Source organism: Nycticebus coucang, chromosome 2 (assembly GCF_027406575.1).
Source record: "Nycticebus coucang isolate mNycCou1 chromosome 2, mNycCou1.pri, whole genome shotgun sequence".
Classification (NCBI taxonomy): domain Eukaryota; kingdom Metazoa; phylum Chordata; class Mammalia; order Primates; family Lorisidae; genus Nycticebus; species Nycticebus coucang.
Genome location: NC_069781.1, coordinates 15,762,343 through 15,780,784, shown reverse-complemented (window position 1 = coordinate 15,780,784; position 18,442 = coordinate 15,762,343). Strand labels below are relative to the sequence as shown.

Genomic DNA, 18,442 nt, shown 5'->3' with positions numbered 1-18,442 from the left:
TCTGAACCTCAGTTTCCCCTCCTGCAAAGCCCCTATTTCTCAGTGCTGTCACGTGTCCTTCATGTATCCAGGCATTCTCTGGCCTTTGTTATGCAAGGCTCAGAGCCTTGGTTACACCCTTACTTCTGAGGTTTGGGTCTGAGTCTTCATCCCCCCGTGATCACACAGACCAGGCTGAGTATTCATAGTGCACAGCCCCCAGGTGAGGGACAGGCTGTGTCTTGCTGCAGCCCCCCTTTGTTTTGTGAAGTTGGTGGGGTCACAGCCATACTGTCCTCCTGCTCAGGCTGACAAAGCTATGCTCTCTTCGTCCTGGGTGCTGTGCCCATGGCACACTGCCCTCCCGGCAGGACCTGGCGGTGTTGCAGGACAAGCTGCGGATCTCCACCAAGAAGCTGGAGGAATACGAGACGCTGTTCAAGTGCCAGGAGGAAACAACACAGAAGCTGGTGCTGGAGTACCAGGCCCGGCTGGAGGAGGGTGAGGAGCGGCTACGGCGGCAGCAGGAAGACAAGGACATCCAGATGAAGGGCATCATCAGCAGGTGGGCCACGCACCTGGGCAGGCAGTGGGCAGGAGGCCTGGAGAGGGTGCAGCCCTGCACTGCGGTGCCGGTTGGTGGCAGGATGCAGAGGCGGGGTTGGCAGGGTGAAGAGGTAAGGGTGGACAAGCCAATGCTGGTTTCCCAGAGGGTCTGCCACCCAGCCTGTAAGGAGTCATGGCACCTTGCGAAGCTCTCAGGGAGTTTAGGAGCAGGATTCAGGTGCTGGGAAAAACAGTAAGGACCCTATTCAGGGCAGGAAAAGTGCGAGTGAATGTCACATTCAGAGGCCACAAGTGGGAGGAAGGACATAGCATAATCCCCAGATTTCTACTAGGAGCACCTGAGTGTGGGTGTGTCAGGGTACTGGCTGTTGAGATGGGGAACTAAAAGAGACAGTTTGGGTGTGGAGGGCATGGGATGGGGATGCCAACGGAGACGGGTTGAGTTGTAAGGTGCCTGGGCTAACTGGGGCTTGAGTTGGGTCCCGTGAGCACTCTCCCATGTCTATGCCTGTGTGTAGGGGCACACCTTCCTTGGTGTCTGCAGGTGGGAGTGCAGTCAGCCTGCAGGGTCCCAGCCCTGGTTAGAACGGTAGTATCAGGTGCTGGAGGAGAGCCAATGTGCATTTACGTCTTAATTTATATGCAGTGCCCGAGACTCTAGCATCTGGACAGACTGAGCAGGTGTGTAGGAGCCAGGAAGTCCCCCTGTCCCCCATGGCATAAACCCTTTCCAAATTCCTCCTGGTGGAGCATCTATTTCTCTCCTCCTGGCTGTTTGCTTTATTTACTTGTGGTTTTGCTCATTGTAGAGTGGTTAACATGAAGAGAACTAGAATGACTAGAAACTGAGTGTTCACTTGACCTTCGTCTCTGCTCTTAGCTCACCTCCTGTTCCAAGGACAGAAACACTTTTCAATCTAGTCACCTTCTCTTACTGTGTTTTTTTGTCTGAGAGGTATATGCTATCCTGAATTCAGGGGCTTATTAAAGCCTGTATTTCTACTAACCAATCCTGGCATACACCTCCCCATCGTAAATGTCAATTAGGTAGGCAGTGTTGTTCAAATCTTCTGTATCCTTACTGTTTTTTCTCTGTACTTGTTTACTCTAGTTCCATCAATTACTGAGAACAAGATATTGAAATGTTTAATCATAATTACGGATTTGTCTATTTCTCTTTCACTTCTCTTGGCTTTTGCTTTACGTACACTGAAACTCTACTCTTAGGTGGATACACATTGGGCTTGTTATGTACTGTTGATGAACTGACCTCTTTATCATTGTAGAATCACCTGTCTTCATCTCTCATAATATTTCTTGCTCTGAAATCTACATTTTTTTTTTTTTTAGAGACAGTCTCACTTTGTCACCCACAGTAGAGTGCTGTGGCGTTATAGCTCACAGCAACCTCCAGCTCTTGGGCTTAGGCTATTCTCTTGCCTCAGCCTCCCAAGTAGCTGGGACTACAGGCGCCTGCTACAATGCCCGGCTAGTTTTTTGTTGCAGTTTGGCCGGGGTTGGGTTTGAACCCACCGCCTTCGGTATATGGGGCCAGCACCCTACTCACTGAGCCAGAGGTGCAGCCCAGAAATCTACACTTTTTGATAATATTAATATAGCCACCCCAGTTTCCTTTTGTTTAGTGTTAATGTGATAGATCTTTTTCCAGTCTTATGCTTTTAACCCACTGTCTTAGTTCATTCAGACTGCTAAAAAAAAAAAATGCCTTAGACCAGGCAATTTATAAACAGAAATTTATTGCTCACAATTCTGGAGGCAGGAAGTCCACAATCAAGATGCCAGCAGACCTGTCTGCTGAAGACTTTCTCTGTACTTCATGTATCATGCTGTGTCTTTGCATGATGAGGAATAAGCTCCCTTCACCCTCCCAGTCACCTCAGTGCCTCTCAAAGACCCCACTTGTTGTGATCATTATCTTGGGGCTTAGGTGTCAGCATATGAATTTGGAGGGGGAAACAAACATTCACACCATAGCATAGCACTCATCTGTATATTTCTTTTACAAGCATCTTATTGTTGGGTCTTGCTTTTTTTTTTTTTTTTTTGAGACAAGTGCCATGGCATCAGCATAGCTCACAGCAACCTCAAACTCTTGGGCAATCATCTTGCCTCAGCTTCCGGAGTAGCTGGGACTACAGGTGCTTTCCACAATGCCCAGCTAGTTTTTCTATTTTTAGTAGAGAAGAGGTCTTGCTTTGCTCACACTGGTCTGGAACTCCTAAGCTCAGGTAGTCCACCCACCTTGGCCTCCCGGAGGATGACAGGCAAGACCCACAGCCTGGGTCTTGCTTTTTATCTAACAGGTTTTATCTTTTAATTGGAGTGTTTAGGCCATTTACATTTAATGTGACTATTGATATAATTATGTTTAAATCTATTATGTCGCTGTTTGTTTCCTATTTGTACCATCTATTCTTCCTTTTATTTCCTGTATATACTCTTTTGGACTTAGTATTATTTTTTGTGATTCCATTTTATCTCTTTTATTGGCTTATTACCTATATCTCTTTGCTGTGTACAGCAGGGGTTGGCAAACTTTCAAAAAAGGGGCAGATAATAAATATTTAAGGATTTCCAGGCTGGATGGTCACTCCTGCAGCTGTTCAACTCCATCGTTATAGCAGAACTATTTGTGTGAGAGGACAGTTTACAAAAACAGCCTGTGGGTCATATTTGGCCCTTTCCCTCAGGCCACAGTGACAGGGACTCTGTCATTATCTTTGTTCCTTTGTACTTAATGTATCTTTTGTCTCTGGCTGGTCATAGGGTATTTTTCTTCTTTGGTGGACATAAGTAATTTGATGGTGATGTGTCTTGAGTCTTAGATTTGTAGGTGATACCATCTCACCTCGCCCCCGTACATCAGGCTGTTTTATGTTCTATTGTTCACATCTCACTGATGTTCTGTTGTTTCCTTTTTTCATTTTTTTTCCCTGTTTTATCTTAGATAATTTCTATTATTGTGTCTTCAAGTTGCTAATCATTTCTTCTTCAATGCCTGATCTGCTATTAAGCTTAGTATTGTTTTGCTTCAGATAATTTTTCACTTCTGTAGTTTCATTGGTTTAAATTCCATCCATTTTTCTGTTCATCATGCTCATCTTTCTATTTTCTTGAATGTGTAGAATGTATTTATAATAGTTGTTTCAGTGTCCTTGTCTGCTAAGTTTATCACCTGTGACATCTGAGTCTGTTTTTACTGATTAGCTTTCCTCATGGTGATGAGTTTTATTTTCCTACTTCTCTGCATATTTGGTGATTTTTGGCTGGATGCCAGGCATTGCGAATTTTACAGAGTCAGGTGCTAGATGTTTTTGTGTTTGTTTAAATACTCTGGGCTTTGTTCTGGGATACCATGAGGTAACTTGGAATCAGTTTAATCCTTTTGAGGTTTGCTTTTAAGCTTTGTTACAGTGGGTCCTGCGGAGTCCCTAAGCCTGATTTGGCCCCGCTGTTGAGGCGCTTTCCTTCTGGGGATTCTATTTGATGTCCTGTGTTAGTACTTCTTTCTGTTCTGGCTGGTAGGAACGCAGTGTTCCTGGGAGTGTTCTATATACTCCTTGCCAATGGTTCTTGCCTAGGCTGGTGGTTTTCTCACCTACATGCAGATCATTATTCAGTCAAAGACACTGTCCCCTTTGGGAGATGCATGGCATTCTTCATTTTTTTCCCCCTGACGTTCTGACCCCCAATCCTACACCTTGACCTTCCTGAACCCCCTGTTTCAGCTCAGTGAGGCTGCCGGCTACCCACCTCCCTCTGCTTCTAGGTCACAAGCTGGGCTAAGCTTGTGGGTTTCCCTTCTCTTAGGAATCATTTCCTATTCGATGTCTGAAAACCTTTGTTTCAGATATTGTGTCCAGTTGGTAGTTTGGTTGCTCAAGACAAGAGTTAATCTGTCCCCTTCCAGTGTCATTTCCCTGAACGATACTGTCTAATCTACCCATCCCTCACGCACCGTGTTTCTCAGTATCTTACTGCCCTTTACCGGGGACCCTCACTCACAGGCCACAGCCCCTCCTGCTTGCTGCCGTCACGGCAGCCCTGCACACAGCCCTCCTGGCACTGCTGCTCTCTTGTGTCTGCAGTGAATGGGCACTGTGCTCACCCAGTATGGGGAGGCTGCCCTGGGCCGGGAGACTTGAGGGTAGGGAATAGGAAGAAACCTTGGGCGTCGATGGGCTCATCTGAGAAGAGTACGTAGAGCGAGACCAGAGCCTGGTGGAACGGTTGTGTCCTGGGGCAGACAGGACAAGGCATATGGGAAGACAGGCAACCCCGAGAATATGGGGTCCCAAAGCCAAAGGAGAGAGTGGGAAGGTAGCAGGGATCAAGAAGGCTCCCAGGAAAGAAGCAGCCAGGAACAGAGCCGGCCTGCCTGACCTTCAGCTGTCTGGTCCCATTGTGTGAACCCCCTCCCCTCAGGGAGGTAGCTGCCTCCTGCTGTCTGCTCCGTGAACCCAAGATCTTGCCAGCATAGCTGCCGCAGTGCAGGGGTGGCCACTGTCTGCGTGTCTATGAACTCCTGAGGGGAAGGGCTAGACTTTATAAATCTTGGCGCCTCAAGTGTCCAGCACAGAGCCCACCCAACCTTAGTGACTCTGGTCAGGCAGAAGGTGGAGAAACTTCTAGAGCCTTTCCAGGACCTTCGTTTTCCTACCCGTACCACGGGTGCTATAGCACAGCATCACCTGCCTCGTTCTGGACTTATGAGGGTCTCACTCCCACCCCACTCATATGGCTCCTGGAAGAACATCAGCAAAAGGCAGCCCCAGGGCTTTCCGGAGCTTGGGAGCAGGTTTGGGGGGTGTGGAGCAGAGGGGAGGAGGGAGCAGGCACAATCCCACACTAGGAGACCCCTCTGTGCAGGGGTGCCAAACGTATTGCTATGAGATCCTCCAGTCTGCTCCCTGCAGAGACAGCCTGACTGTCCCTATCGCTGGTCACAGGTTGATGTCCGTGGAGGAAGAACTGAAGAAGGACCACGCAGAGATGCAGGCAGCTGTAGACTCCAAACAGAAGATCATCGATGCTCAGGTGGGAGCTCTGGCCTTTGGTCAGCCACTTGGGATTAGGAGGGGGTGACCTTGGCTTTTCCACATCCTCAAACCTCACTGCAAGAGCTGAGGTGGAGTAAGAGATCAGGATCTCTGCCCTGAGAAGTTAGGCCTGTGCTCTCAGTGGGTCACAAGTTTACTAGGACAGGCTGGGAAAGGGGAGGGACAGCTCCTTTTCTGATGGGTCACTTGGTATTGTCTTTCACCCAGGGTGTTGACTAAAGAATGGAAGCTTCTAGCACGGGAGTGGGGAGGGCTGGAGGATGTGGTGGCTGGTAGCAGGAGCAGCCGGGTTCTTGTTCAGGGCTGCAGCTTCCGAACTGCATTATGGAGGAGATGTGACAAGGACTCTGGCCCCAGTCTCCTCCACTCAGGGATACTTCACTCACCCAGGAATAGGCCCTGCTTACACTGCCTAAGTGCTGTGATCTCTGTTCTATGTGTGTCACATGCACGTATGGGAGTCAGGGTGCCTGCCACAGGAGCCTTGGGCAGCTTTTAGCACCACTGGAGCTGCCCTGTTTGAGATGAGAGGCAGGCAACAAGGTTAATGGTGGCACAAAGGCCTGTTTCTTCATGTAGTTCCCTCTGTCTCCTCCAGGCCACCTCCTCCCTGCCCTCTCTGTGCTTCTCAGCAGGTGCACAGAGCTTCAGGGAGGTCCCTGTCCCATCATGGTCCCATGGTCCTCCTTTGGGCCCAGGAGCCCCTGGCTCCTGCTGACAGCCTCTGTGTTCACAGGAGAAGCGCATTGCCTCACTGGACGCTGCCAACGCCCGCCTCATGAGCGCCCTGACGCAGCTGAAAGAGAGGTACAGCATGCAAGCGCGTAACGGCGTCTCCCCCACCAACCCCACCAAATTGCAGATTACTGAGAACGGCGAGTTCAGAAACAGCAGCAATTGTTAACCTGCCTGAGGAGAGGGGGACTGGTGGCCAAGGGCAGGGTCTTGGCCTGGGGAGGCGCCCCCACAGTTGCAGCCCCAGCACGAGTGTCAGGAGGCCGAGTCTCCCCTCCCCGCCGCCACTGTCCAGGAGGCAGCCACAAAGGGAGCCGCGAGAGACTGAAGCAGCGTGAGGCGGGTCACCAGCCGCTCCCTCTCTGCTTCCAAGAAGCGTGTTGGGTGCAGGCAGAAGAGACTGCACGTGGGGGTGGGGACAGCCTGGCAGGAGTAGGGCCTGCCAAACAAATGTCTGTTGGTTACCGAACATGGTGTGTCACCCTGTCCTCCTTGACTGGCTGAGTGCATGTTCCCCCCACCCTGGCCAGGGAAGCAGGGAGGGAGCTGCCCAGAGGGGTGATGAAAGGGCTAGGGGCCTGTTCCTGTGGCTTCCCCTCATCTCCTTGGGGCCCAGGACTCCCTGAAAGCTGGGCCCTGCCCTGTGGGACCTGGAATCTGCCAGGTTGGTTGGCAGGTGGGGGTTGGGAGTGGGAGGACAGGAGGTCATTGTCCCTGCCCGTCTCCACCCTACGTGCCTGCCACTGCATGCAGCCTGTCAGGACCCTTCCTGGCTGTGAGGACCTGAGGGTGCACACCCTACCCACCCCTCGTGCCTGTCTCCAGACTCCCTACCTCCTTCCTGTCCTCAGTCATGTTGCTGGATAGACCCACTGAGGATCCTGGCTTTTTCTTCTGGGCTGTTGCACCTTGTGGGGAGGACCCACAACTTCCCACACCTTCCACATGGGCCCAGGGTGATGCTCTGGAGCTCCTGGAAGCCAAAGATCTGGGCTGAGCTGGCCAGATGGCACCATGCATTATATCTGCCTTCTCCTGGGGCCCCGTGCATCCAGGGCACAGTGGCCCTGTAGGGAGTGGCCACCTGGTACTCACCCTGAGAGAAAAGGTGATCTCTCCTCTGATTGGTGGTCTTGAAAAAATTCTAATGCCCGCAGGCCCTGAGAAGGTGGATAACTGTGATTTTTTTTCCTTTCACAGTATGCATTAGAAACAAAAGCCCGCTTGCTCGCTTGCTGGAACACAGGGGCCTTTTAAATTGAGCGTGCGCACTGCATGGGAAATAGCGGCCCTGGAGGATGTTAGACTTGCTCCCTCTCCAAGACAGCAGCAGCCTGCACCAGGCCCGGTGCGTGCGGCCGGCGGCCCTCTCACCCTCCCCGGCCCCCCAGCCAAGGACCCAGGCGCTGCAGACAGGGGAGGGGCTCACCCCACAGCTGGGGCAGTTTTCCTCAGCTCTAGGCTATCCTGTAGTTTATCTGCTGCCCCCCACATGCCCCTTGCAGGACGTAGATGGGCAGCATTGTGAGTCTCTCTCGGTTCCCCTCTGTTCCCCAACCCTGCAGATTCCAAGCTCTGGCCCTGGATGGCCTAGGGTGGAGTCTTTGCCCAGGCAGCAGAGCTGAGACTGGGCCAGCTGCAGGATCCACTACCTCTGCCCCTGCAGCTGGAAGGTGCCAGAGTCCCCACCCCAAAGGGTGGAAATGTGGAGGATTGGCCCAGAGCCACACTGTACCCCATCCTGAGCTTGGGGACGGGGAGGCAGCTGCTCTGTGAAGAGGTTTCTAGATATAACTGCAGTTCAGTTAGGCTAGAGACAGATGCCGGGCCAACAGGGGTCCTAGACCTCTGAAAGAGAGGAGGTAAGGGCTGAAGCCCTGCCCCTGCCCCTTCTGCCCACCCCTCTGTCCTGCCCCCACCTTCACCTGCGTGTCTCTGACCAGGGTGGCCACACAGGGAGGGCCTGGCTCCAGTCTCATCCCCTGCTGCCCAGGGAGCCCTGTGCCTCCTCTCTACCCCACTCCCACCAATGCCTCGTAGAATGACCTCCAACTGAGCACCCTTAGCAATACGGAGACGGGGTTCCCAGGGCCTGGACAGGAGGGTCACAGAGGCCAGCACTGTGGGCGGTGCTGCTGCCCTCAGCGTAGGTTGTGAGCTCTCAAGCCGAGAGCCTTATTTACCTGTGCAAAAACTGTAAAAGTGTACAGACTCTTCACAGATTTTTATCTTAATTGCAAGTCTGGCGATTTTTGTAAATGTTCTTGGTGTTTGACTGTAATGTAACTATTTCACCTACTGGTTGTAAATAGTCCTTTGGTCCTGGTGCTGCCAAGGGCTGGCCGGGACTGCTGCTCTCCCAGTGGTTTTTATTTTATTTCTTAATCTAGAGAACAGTATTGGGCAGGAGGAGTTTTGGATCTGGGTTTGTTTTTTCCCCATCTGTGGCATTTATTTGTTGGCTTTGCAGTGTGCTGTCAGGGTGGAGGCTGTTGGGACGTGCCCCTGACTAGGCCTGCAGGGGGTGGGGGTGGGGCCCTGCCTGAGGCCCCAAGTTCCCACAGGGCAAGGGGATGGAGGGAAGGACATTCTTTGCTGAGGGAAGATCATGGTCCCCAGGTCACCAAAACCCAGGCTCTGTTGGAGAATGCTGTCCCCTCCCCTGCCAACACTGAAGCCTGATGCCTGACTTTTTTACTTAACTTTTATGTTCAGGGTGAAGGAAACTGCCAAACCTCCCATAGGTGAAGACTTTCTGACTGCCCAGAGTGGGGGTGGGTGGAGGTCAAGGGCAGAGCTCCACACACACCCTTGCCCCGGAGCCTCTGCCCTGGGGTATACCTCTCCTCACCCCATTCATCTGCGGGTGCTGGACTGTCCAGGGAAACAGCCCCGTTCTTTTCTATACACTCAGCCACAAAGCCACCCACAGCCCCTACTCCCCCCTTTTGTAAGTATGTGAAAAGGAAAAAAATGCAAACGTTGGAGTTTGGCTGGAGCTCGTCCCTCCAGCTGTGACTTTTAACTATGTAATAATGTACAGAGAAAGTTGTTGGTGTTCTAAGATTCTGTGTGGCTGTGCAATTTCTGTACATTTGCAATTAGAAATATTAAAGATTTATTTAGCTATTTTAATCCTGGCTCGCCTCTCCATTCGGCTATGTCTTAGGTGATTTTACAGAGGTGACTGAGTCCTGGGCTGATACTATACTTTCAAGGGACCCAGCATTTGGTTCGCTCTTGGAGGCATTAGTGGGCAGGGGAGACCCCTAAAGCCAGTAGCAGTAATCTCTTGGCCAGCTTTGGCTTACTGGGTGGTCTGGGATTCCTCCCTCCACGTTGGCATCCTCCTCATTAAGGAGCAGACAATCTTGTAAGTGCCCTTGCCTGGCTCTGACGTGCTTGGAAGTGAAGTCTTTGCTGCTCCTGGCGCCTCTCAGGAGATAGAGTGGCCCCTGTACATTCCCTGCAGCAGACGCCAGCTCTGCCAGTTCTACATTAAACACTTAACTAGCCACTGAGCTCTGGGTGTGGGAGGGAAGATGAGATGTTGGCCAACGGTCACCAAAAAGTTGTGACCCAGCTAGGCTAAACATTTCTAAGCCTTTAGTACCTGACAAGCCTGGCCCAAGCTCTCCCAAACCAGACTCACCTGCAGGTCTGAACCCAGTGCTCCAGTTGGGAACTAGCTAGCTCCCAGGTTCATCTTTCGGCATGTCAGGGTCCCATCTTTCAACGCACAGTAACCTCTGGAGTGAACCTGTAAGGAGCCTGGCTCTGGCCCAAGCCCAAACATCTCAGAAACAATACCACTTGGGCTGAGATTCTGCCTAAGACAGGGACTCATCTGGTCTAATCGTGTCTGTCACCTAGACAGGTGCCTCAGGCTCCAGCCAGCGCTTGGGGCCTGCTCTCTAGCATTCCCTGAGAGATGGCCTGGAGCTGCCAGTGTGCACCCTGCCTCCCACTGTCCAGCACACTGCCCTCTCAGGCATTCCACCTCTGGTTTCCCAAGAGGACCCCATCCCTCTGCAGCCGGCCATTCCTGGCTAGGGGTCCATGCTAGGCTGCAGTCAGAGCCCCTTCCTTCCCAGTGTCACGCTCTCCTCATCTATATCACCTCCCCATCCACAATGGACCCCCTTTATCCCAGGCTTGTTGCATCCTTGACGCTTTCCCCACCAAGTCTGGGCCCTGTGGATTCCCTCAAGTCCTCTCTTGACAATTTTCCTTGACCATATCAGTCCTGGGTCCACCCAACAGCACGTGCTTGCTAGATGACTAAGCTCTACAGGAGAAAAATGGAAATAACAACCTAGTTCAGTAGGTTTGTTCCCATCATTATTCTGAGCTAGGCCTTCCTCATTCTCCCCCAGGTTAATACGAACTTGTCCCTCTTTTCAGATTTCCTAGCCAGCCAGCCAACCCTCCCTTCTCTGAGCCCTGCTTCTTCCCATACTGGGGAACCCCTCCCCTTGCTTGGGCCCATTGCCACCTACCCCTGCCCTCAGCAGGGGAGGCAACCTCTTCCTTCCCAAGGCAGCCCCTGGCCAGTCCCCCCAGGCTTGCCTCTCGCTGCTGCTTTGATTTCTCCTAGACCTCCAGCTTCCCCCTCCCCATTTCCCACAGCATCTTAAACTTCCAGGTCATCACCTGCTCCAGCTAAGCAGGAGCTAAGCTTAAAAGTATACTGCCTGCAGGAATGTGCCACGTTCCACATTTTTTCTGCCTTTCTTCCCTCTCCACCCCTGCCCATGAAAAACCTAGCTTTGCTGCTCACACCTTCACCATCTTGTTCCTCTGCACTGCTGTCCCTATCCTGTCCCTGGGTTTTCCCAGTGCTGGGGTGATGGTTCTAAGTGGCACGGAGCTCAAGGAGACAGCAGTGAAAATGACAATTATCTCATGTTGATGGATGGCATTTATAATGAAGATACAAAAGGTGGAAACCTTTGTGGATAAAATAACATCAACTAGGAAGCAAAAATGCAAAGGGAAAAATTGACAGAAACAATTGCATTTGAGACTAACATGCTACCAGTATTAGTTTATTACAGATCAAGGAGGCAAAAAATAAGAACCTAGAGGATTTTAATAATTAATAAGGTTTAATAAGCTGGAATACATCAAGCTCTTACCCTAGAGAGAACATACCTTTTCATCAATTATCATTTGGAACATTATCCTAAGTTGACTGTCAACTGAGATATGAAGAAAACATCACAAAGTTGCCCAAAGAACCAGTTTAGGTCACATTGTGTGCCTTGAAGCAATAAAACTGGAGATGAGTAATAAATGTTTAACTAAAAAAAAAAAAAAACCTACCATAAGGAAGTTTAAAAAATAGATAGTGAATCAACAGAATTAGATTTTTAAAAGAAAATAGTCTTCAAATTGAACAAGCTATATTGACCACGTGCGTTTCTCTTTTTTCTTCCCCAAACATAACCAGAAAGGCATAAAAGCGTTATCTCTTAGGACAAAATTAGCGTGGGAAGAGATAAGAGAATTCAGAAAACTTTGGCAGATGAGAGTTGATGAAGGAGGCGAGGCTGAAAGAACTAATTGGCCCTCACAACCTCCCAAAGGCTCATGGGGTGGGAGCCCCTGGCATATTTCTGGGGAGAGCGCCTAGCTGGAAACACAGGAGCAGAGCCTAGCCGGCCTCCTGCTCAGCACAACCAGGAAACCACTCTTTACCTCCCCCCAACCCCTTGGCAGGGGGACTGGAATACCCACTAGAATTGATGGAATACAAAGTTGAGGTATTCTTTCATGAAGTAGATCAGAATATGCAAATAGAAAGTAGGATAGAGAGGGGGGAAAATCTAGAGGTTCAATCTAGGCTGTCCAACAACCAATTATTAGAAAATCCTGAAGGAGGAAAGAATAAAAGGAAGGGAGAAACTTAACAAAGGAATAATGAATGTTTCAAGCCGAGGGAAACCCAGGTTGAAAGAAGCGAGCACAGCAGACGGGAGAAGATCTGCCTAAGGGTGTCTCGGATCTGGCCAGAGCTGGGCTGCTCTATGTGGGCTGCCTTAGTTTGGAGCCCGGAGGAAGAAGGGGAGGCTGAGTTTGTGGGCCGAACAGGAGCTATGTTGTATCACAGTGGCCCCAAAGAGCGGAGAGGGACTGACATTGCTGAGAATTCCTGGTGAGAGATCCTGGTAAAAAATCAAAGTTGCAGTGAGACCAGTCAGCACCGTAGTTTGCTTTTTTCTGTCTGTTGTCAAAACTATTACAGGTAATGCCCTACAGGGCAGTAACACCATAACCAACAGGGTGCCCATCTTCACCTGACACTTCTGATGTGTAGCTTCAGAGAATCTGGGTTTTTGATCTGCAGTAAATGGCAGATTGTATTCCCCCGATGAACTAGTCCTTGGGCAGCCCTCTTAAACAGTACTCTAGAAGGACACCTAGAGTGACAGGCTGCCTTCTTTTTGCCTTTGTTCCAAGTTTGGGATGTTTTTTCTTAATAGCCCCTGGCAGTGTGCCACAGTCACAAAGCTCAATGCCTCAGTAAAACAACAGGAAATGAGTGACTGAAACAGGCCCAGTATTAAAAGATGACAGGGGTGGGGTGGGGACACCGTGAATTATAGAGCATATGTTCTTTCTGATGGCAGCAGGGACCATTGCCAGGGATTTACATACTGTGTGATCTTTTGATGCCTACGTTTTTATACCCAGCTCTACATTCACAGGCCCAAGTGTCCCCTTGACATCACCACTCAGATATTTCATGGGTATCCAGTTTGTTATGTCTTAACCTTTCTGACCCTTCAAACTGGTTCTTCCTCTTGTCTTCCAATCCCAAAACGCTGCTCCCCCATCCTTCTAGCTGCTCAAGCCAAGAGCCAAGTGTGACTTCTTGGTTCTTGGGTGTTAAAAAAGGATGTATCAGTTTTGGAATCATGTTCATGATACATGGCAGGTGAAAAACTAGCAGTAGATCAGTATGTCTCCATTCCCTTGAAGAAAAATTTAAAAATTACGTTGCATATAATAAATGACATAGAAGATCTATGTAAAAGCCAAACACATCGCAGTGTTAATAGCAAATTCCTCTGGGTAGGGAGACTTAGCAGGGTGGGTTAGGACAACTTGCACTTTCTCCTTTATATCTTCATTTATTGTTTAAATATTTTACAACCAGTTTTTTCTTCTTGGTTTGATACGGAGCCATTTAAAAATGAATAAAACATACCCATATAATGAAACACTGCAGCCATTAAATTTGTAGAAGAATAATAAATGGCATTGAAAGATGTTAATAATATATTAAATGTACGAGCTGATAGCAGAATTCTATGTCTAGGAGGATTCTAGTTTAGTTTTTAACTATATTTGCAAAATCAGGTCTGGCTTAGAAAACAGCAGAGTATAAGTAAGAGTTTGAATGTGGGTGTGAGGAAGACTAGGGTTTGAGTTTTAATGGCTGTTGATTGGCCACATGGCCTTAAGGGAGTCGGGAATGCTTTTCAGGTTCAGTTTCCTCTACTGTAAAATGGGATAACTGTGTCCACCATAGAGCGGTCTTCTTGCTGAAATAATGCTTACAAATAAATGTTGCTTGCTATAAGAGTAATAATAATGTTCTAATAACATCTTAAAATAATAATTACTGTTATTAAAGACACACACCAAAGTGTTATCAAAACATTGTTAACACTTTGAGAAAGCCCAGAGAAAGGAAGAGGAGGCTGCATATAATGAATGGGATATACAGTATATCAGTATTTTCTATTTTATTTTATTTTATTTTTTTATTGTTGGGGACAATAAGGTATTTTTTTATTGTTGAGGGTACAATAAGCCAGTTACACTGATTACAATTGTTAGGTAAAGTCCCTCTTGCAATCACGTCTTGCCCCCATAAAGTGTGACACACACCAAGGCCCCACCCCCCTCCCTCCATCCCTCTATTATTTTCTAAGTTTTTTTCTGAACATACTTTGGCTTTTGTAACAAAAACACATTTATAAAAAAGGGATACATCAAGGCAATTAACCAGCATCATCCTTAAGAACAAAATGTAAGAGGCTTTCTCAACGAGGTAAAACACAAGACTTGGATGCAGGTCTCTGCCACATTTCAATGCAAAAAAAAAATAGGAAAGAAACTAATTATAATTATTGGGAAAAATGGAATTATCTTCTTAGAATTTCCCTGGGAATCAGCGGAAAAATGATCCCTGTTCAGTAAAGTGGCTGAATATACAATAAATATACAAAATTGAGATTGTTTACCCAGATACCAGTTGATGCCTTTTGGGGTGACTGGTAGTGGCTACTGGGTGGGACAGGTGGATTAGGGACATCAAACCTGAATAAGTTGGTGAGGTAGTACGCATAGTCTGGATGGTCACCAGATCCCTGGCCTGGGTGGAGAGCCTTTCTGCCACCCACATCCCATAGTGCAGTAGGACCCTGAACTTACCTGATGAAGAGTGGAATTATATTATACTGTTTACTGAATTTGTATTAAAACATTCATGTATTCAACATAAATGTTTAAAATTTACTGTCATTTTTATGACTCTCTTTTGGCATTTATTTTTATATATCCTTGAAACATCCAGAAAACAAATTAGCCTAGGATGTCTTGCCCACTGAGAGGCTGAACTAATCAGAAGCAAAAACAATCTCTTTCTGGGAGGATGGTGTTCTGACTTTGGCCATCCCCATCCCACCAGCTACTGGTCTAGGATCCCTGGAGAAGGCTGGGGTGGGATCTGTGAGGGTCTGTACTTGATGGTGTTTACTCTTTGCTGATACGTGATCATAGCTCACAATTCTTGGGTTCAAGCAATTGTCTTATTCTCTTGCCTCAGGTTTCCAAGTAGCTGCGATTACAGGTGCCTGCCACAACGCTGCTATTTTTAGAGATAGGGTCTTGCTCTTGCTCAGGCTGGTCTAGAACTTGTGAGCTCAGGCAATCCACTTGCCTTGGCCTCCCAGAGTGCTAGGTTTACAGGTGTGAGCCATTGTACCTAGCACCACCCCTCCCCCGGAATTCTGAATTAGAAGACCTCTGGAAAGTCTCAGGAATACTTTTCTTTTTAAAATGTTTATAGATTTTTACCTTGGGTGATAAAAATAACAAATGCTTGTGTTAAAGAATACATTTTTTTTTAAATTGTAAAACTATGACTCTCACACAAATACAAAATGAACATATGTTTAGCATTTTAAAAAGTCATTAATTAATGAGGTAACCAGCCACTGTTAAAACCAATTCAGAGGAGAGCCACACTTAAATAGGCAATCACAAATATTGAAAAAATGTACAAATGCATGCAAAATTAGTCTATCTACAGGACAATAATCTGGTATATTCAACCAGACACCATTTATTTGCATTTCTTAATTTTTTTTCCATTACTATGGATTAAAAAAATTGGTATGTATGCGCTATAGAATATTATTCAGCCACAAGAAATGAAATCTTGTTATTTGCATTTGTATGGATGAGAACCACATGCCCTGTGGTGAGTTTTTCACAACTTGCAGAGCTATGGAGTAGCACAAAGACAATGGAAGACTAGTTAGGATTTAGGAGGCCCAGTAATCCTTTTTTGAAGTCTTTCACACATTTTTCTGAAACCTACTTTAAAAATGAAACAAACCCAGAGATATATAAAGTTAAAAGGGATTCCCTCGCCCACAAATGCTCCCCTCTGTAGCTATCTCTTGTTAACAGTTTATCAAAGTTTCTAGTAGGCTTTATTCCTACACACACAAGTTAATATTTTTAAGACAAAAATAGAATCACACTACACACAGCTCAAAGGCTTGCTTTTTTCACTCCTCATGGACATGGTTTCATCACAGATGTAATTCTCCTTTTCTTCATGTAGTCTTTTTTCCTTTTTATTCATACTTGCGTATAGTCTGAAATTTCAAGCCCTAGAATCAGAAGTTGTTTTTTCTTTAAAAAAAAAAAAAGCCGGGCGGCGCCTGTGGCTCAGTCAGTAAGGCGCCGGCTCCATATACCGAGGGTGGCGAGTTCAAACCCAACCCCGGCCAAACTGCAACCAAAAAATAGCTGGGCGTTGTGGTGGGCGCCTGTAGTCCCAGCTACTCGGGAGGCTGAGGCAAGAGACTCGCTTAAGCCCAGGAGTTGGAGTTTGCTGTGAGCTGTGTGAGGCCACGGCACTCTACCGAGGGCCATAAAGTGAGACTCTGTCTCTACAAAAAAAAAAAAAAAAAAAGCCTTTCAGATTGGAAATAATTTCAAACTTATAGCTAAGTTGTTGAAATCAACAGTACAGAGAACACCATATGCCTTTTATCTATGAACTCCATTTTTTTTTTCTTTTTTTGAGACAAAATCTCACTTTATCGCCCTTGGTAGAGTGCTGTAGTGTCACAGCTCACAGCAACCTCCAACTCCTGGGCTTACGCAATTCTCTTGCCTCAGCCTCCCGAGTAGCTGGGACTACAGGCGCCTGCCAGAACACCTGGCTATTTTTTTGTTGCAGTTTGGTCGGGGCCCCTTCTCCCCTGGGTATATGGGGCCGGCGCTTCACCCACTGAGCCACAGGCGCCACCCTATGAACTCCTATTAACATTCTCTCTTTTGTTTCATCATTCACTCCTTCTTTTTCCCTCTTTCTCTCCTCATGTGCACGCATGCACAAACACACAATTTTTTTCTGAACTTAATATATAAGGTACGTATGTGTTTGTATATGCCCTTTACCCTGAAATACTGCAGTACCATGTATTTATTAAGATCAGAGATATTCTCTCGCATAATCAACTTCCGTCAATTTAACATTGGTACATATTTTTAATCTACTCTTAAACATTCACATCCTAATATTCACAGTTGAGTGAATAATGTCCTGTTTTATTAATTTTTCCCTCAAGTACAGGAGTCAGTCTAAGGTCAGGGATTAGCATTAGTTGTCATTCCTCTTTAGCCTCTTTAATCTGGAGCACTTCCATAGCCTTCTTTGGTCTTTTATGGCATTGACATTCTGGAAGAATACAACCAACCACACCCCCGCCTTAAAAAAAAAAATAGAAATAGAAGTTTGCATTTGTCTGATGTCTCCTCGTGACTAGTTTCTGGTTTTTCGTTCTTGGCCAAAATATTGCCTAGAGCACATTGTGTCCATCTGGAGTTGTAAGACACCCATCTGTCCTTTGTTGGTGATGTTAATTTTGATCACTTGACCAAGGAGGTGTCCAATTTCTCCCCTGTAATTAGTGGGGGTTTTTGTTTTCCTTGCAACTAATAAGCAGTCTATAAGGAGACACTTTGAGACCATGAAAACATTCTGTTCCTCATTAGAATGTTCCCCTAGATTTAAAAACTGTGAATGATTCTTAATTGATCCCATCTTTACTATAATGGTTGCAAATGATGATTTTCCAACTTAAACCATCTCTCCATTTCACCAGTTGACCCCATAATTCTACGACCAGCGTAGATAGGTCTTCCTTCCCCCGGTATATTGATTTATCTATTTACTATTGGTATGAACTCATAAATGCCCTTTAATTTTCTTTTCTTTCTTATTTATTTTCTTTTTATTGAAACAGAGACTCACTTTGGGGCCCTTGGTAGAGCGCCGTGGCATTATGGTTCACAGCAACATCCGACTCTTGGGCTTAAGCAATTCTCTTGCCTCAGCCTCCCAAGTAGCTGGGACTACAGGCACCTGCCACAACGCCCAGCTTTTTTTTTTTTTGGTAGAGATGGGGTCTCACTCTGGCTCAGGCTGGTCTAAAACCTCTCAGCTGGGCGGCACTTATGGCTCAGTGAGTAGGGCGCCGGCCCCATATACCGAGGGTGGTGGGTTCAAACCCAGCCCCGGCCGAACTGCAACAAAAAAATAGCTGGGTGTTGTGGCGGGCGCCTGTAGTCCCAGCTGCTCGGGAGGCTGAGGCAAGAGAATCGCATAGGCCCAAGAGCTGGAGGTTGCTGTGAGCCGTGTGACGCCACGGCACTCTACCGAGGGCAGTAAAATGAGACTCTGTCTCTACAAAAAAAATAATAAATAAAATAAAACCTCTGAGCTCAGGGCAATCCACCCACTCGGCCTCCCAGAGTGCTAGGATTAC

The 18,442-nt window shown here is 47.5% G+C and overlaps 1 protein-coding gene across 14 annotated transcripts in view; it reads left to right on the top strand.

Moving 5' to 3' along the window:
* The window catches only part of DAB2IP (DAB2 interacting protein), a 191,962-nt gene extending 182,465 nt beyond the window's left edge, over nucleotides 1–9,497 (top strand). For 13 of the 14 annotated variants that reach the window (XM_053563822.1, XM_053563837.1, XM_053563817.1 and 10 more), the window contains 3 exons: nucleotides 351–544; nucleotides 5,517–5,604; nucleotides 6,364–9,497. In XM_053563822.1, the coding sequence (XP_053419797.1) occupies nucleotides 351–544; nucleotides 5,517–5,604; nucleotides 6,364–6,531 (450 nt within the window). In that variant the 3' untranslated portion in view covers nucleotides 6,532–9,497. The remainder of the gene's footprint in view (nucleotides 1–350; nucleotides 545–5,516; nucleotides 5,605–6,363) is intronic. The other variant, XM_053563792.1, reaches the window with a different exon arrangement.
* Nucleotides 9,498–18,442: the final 8,945 nt, after the last annotated feature.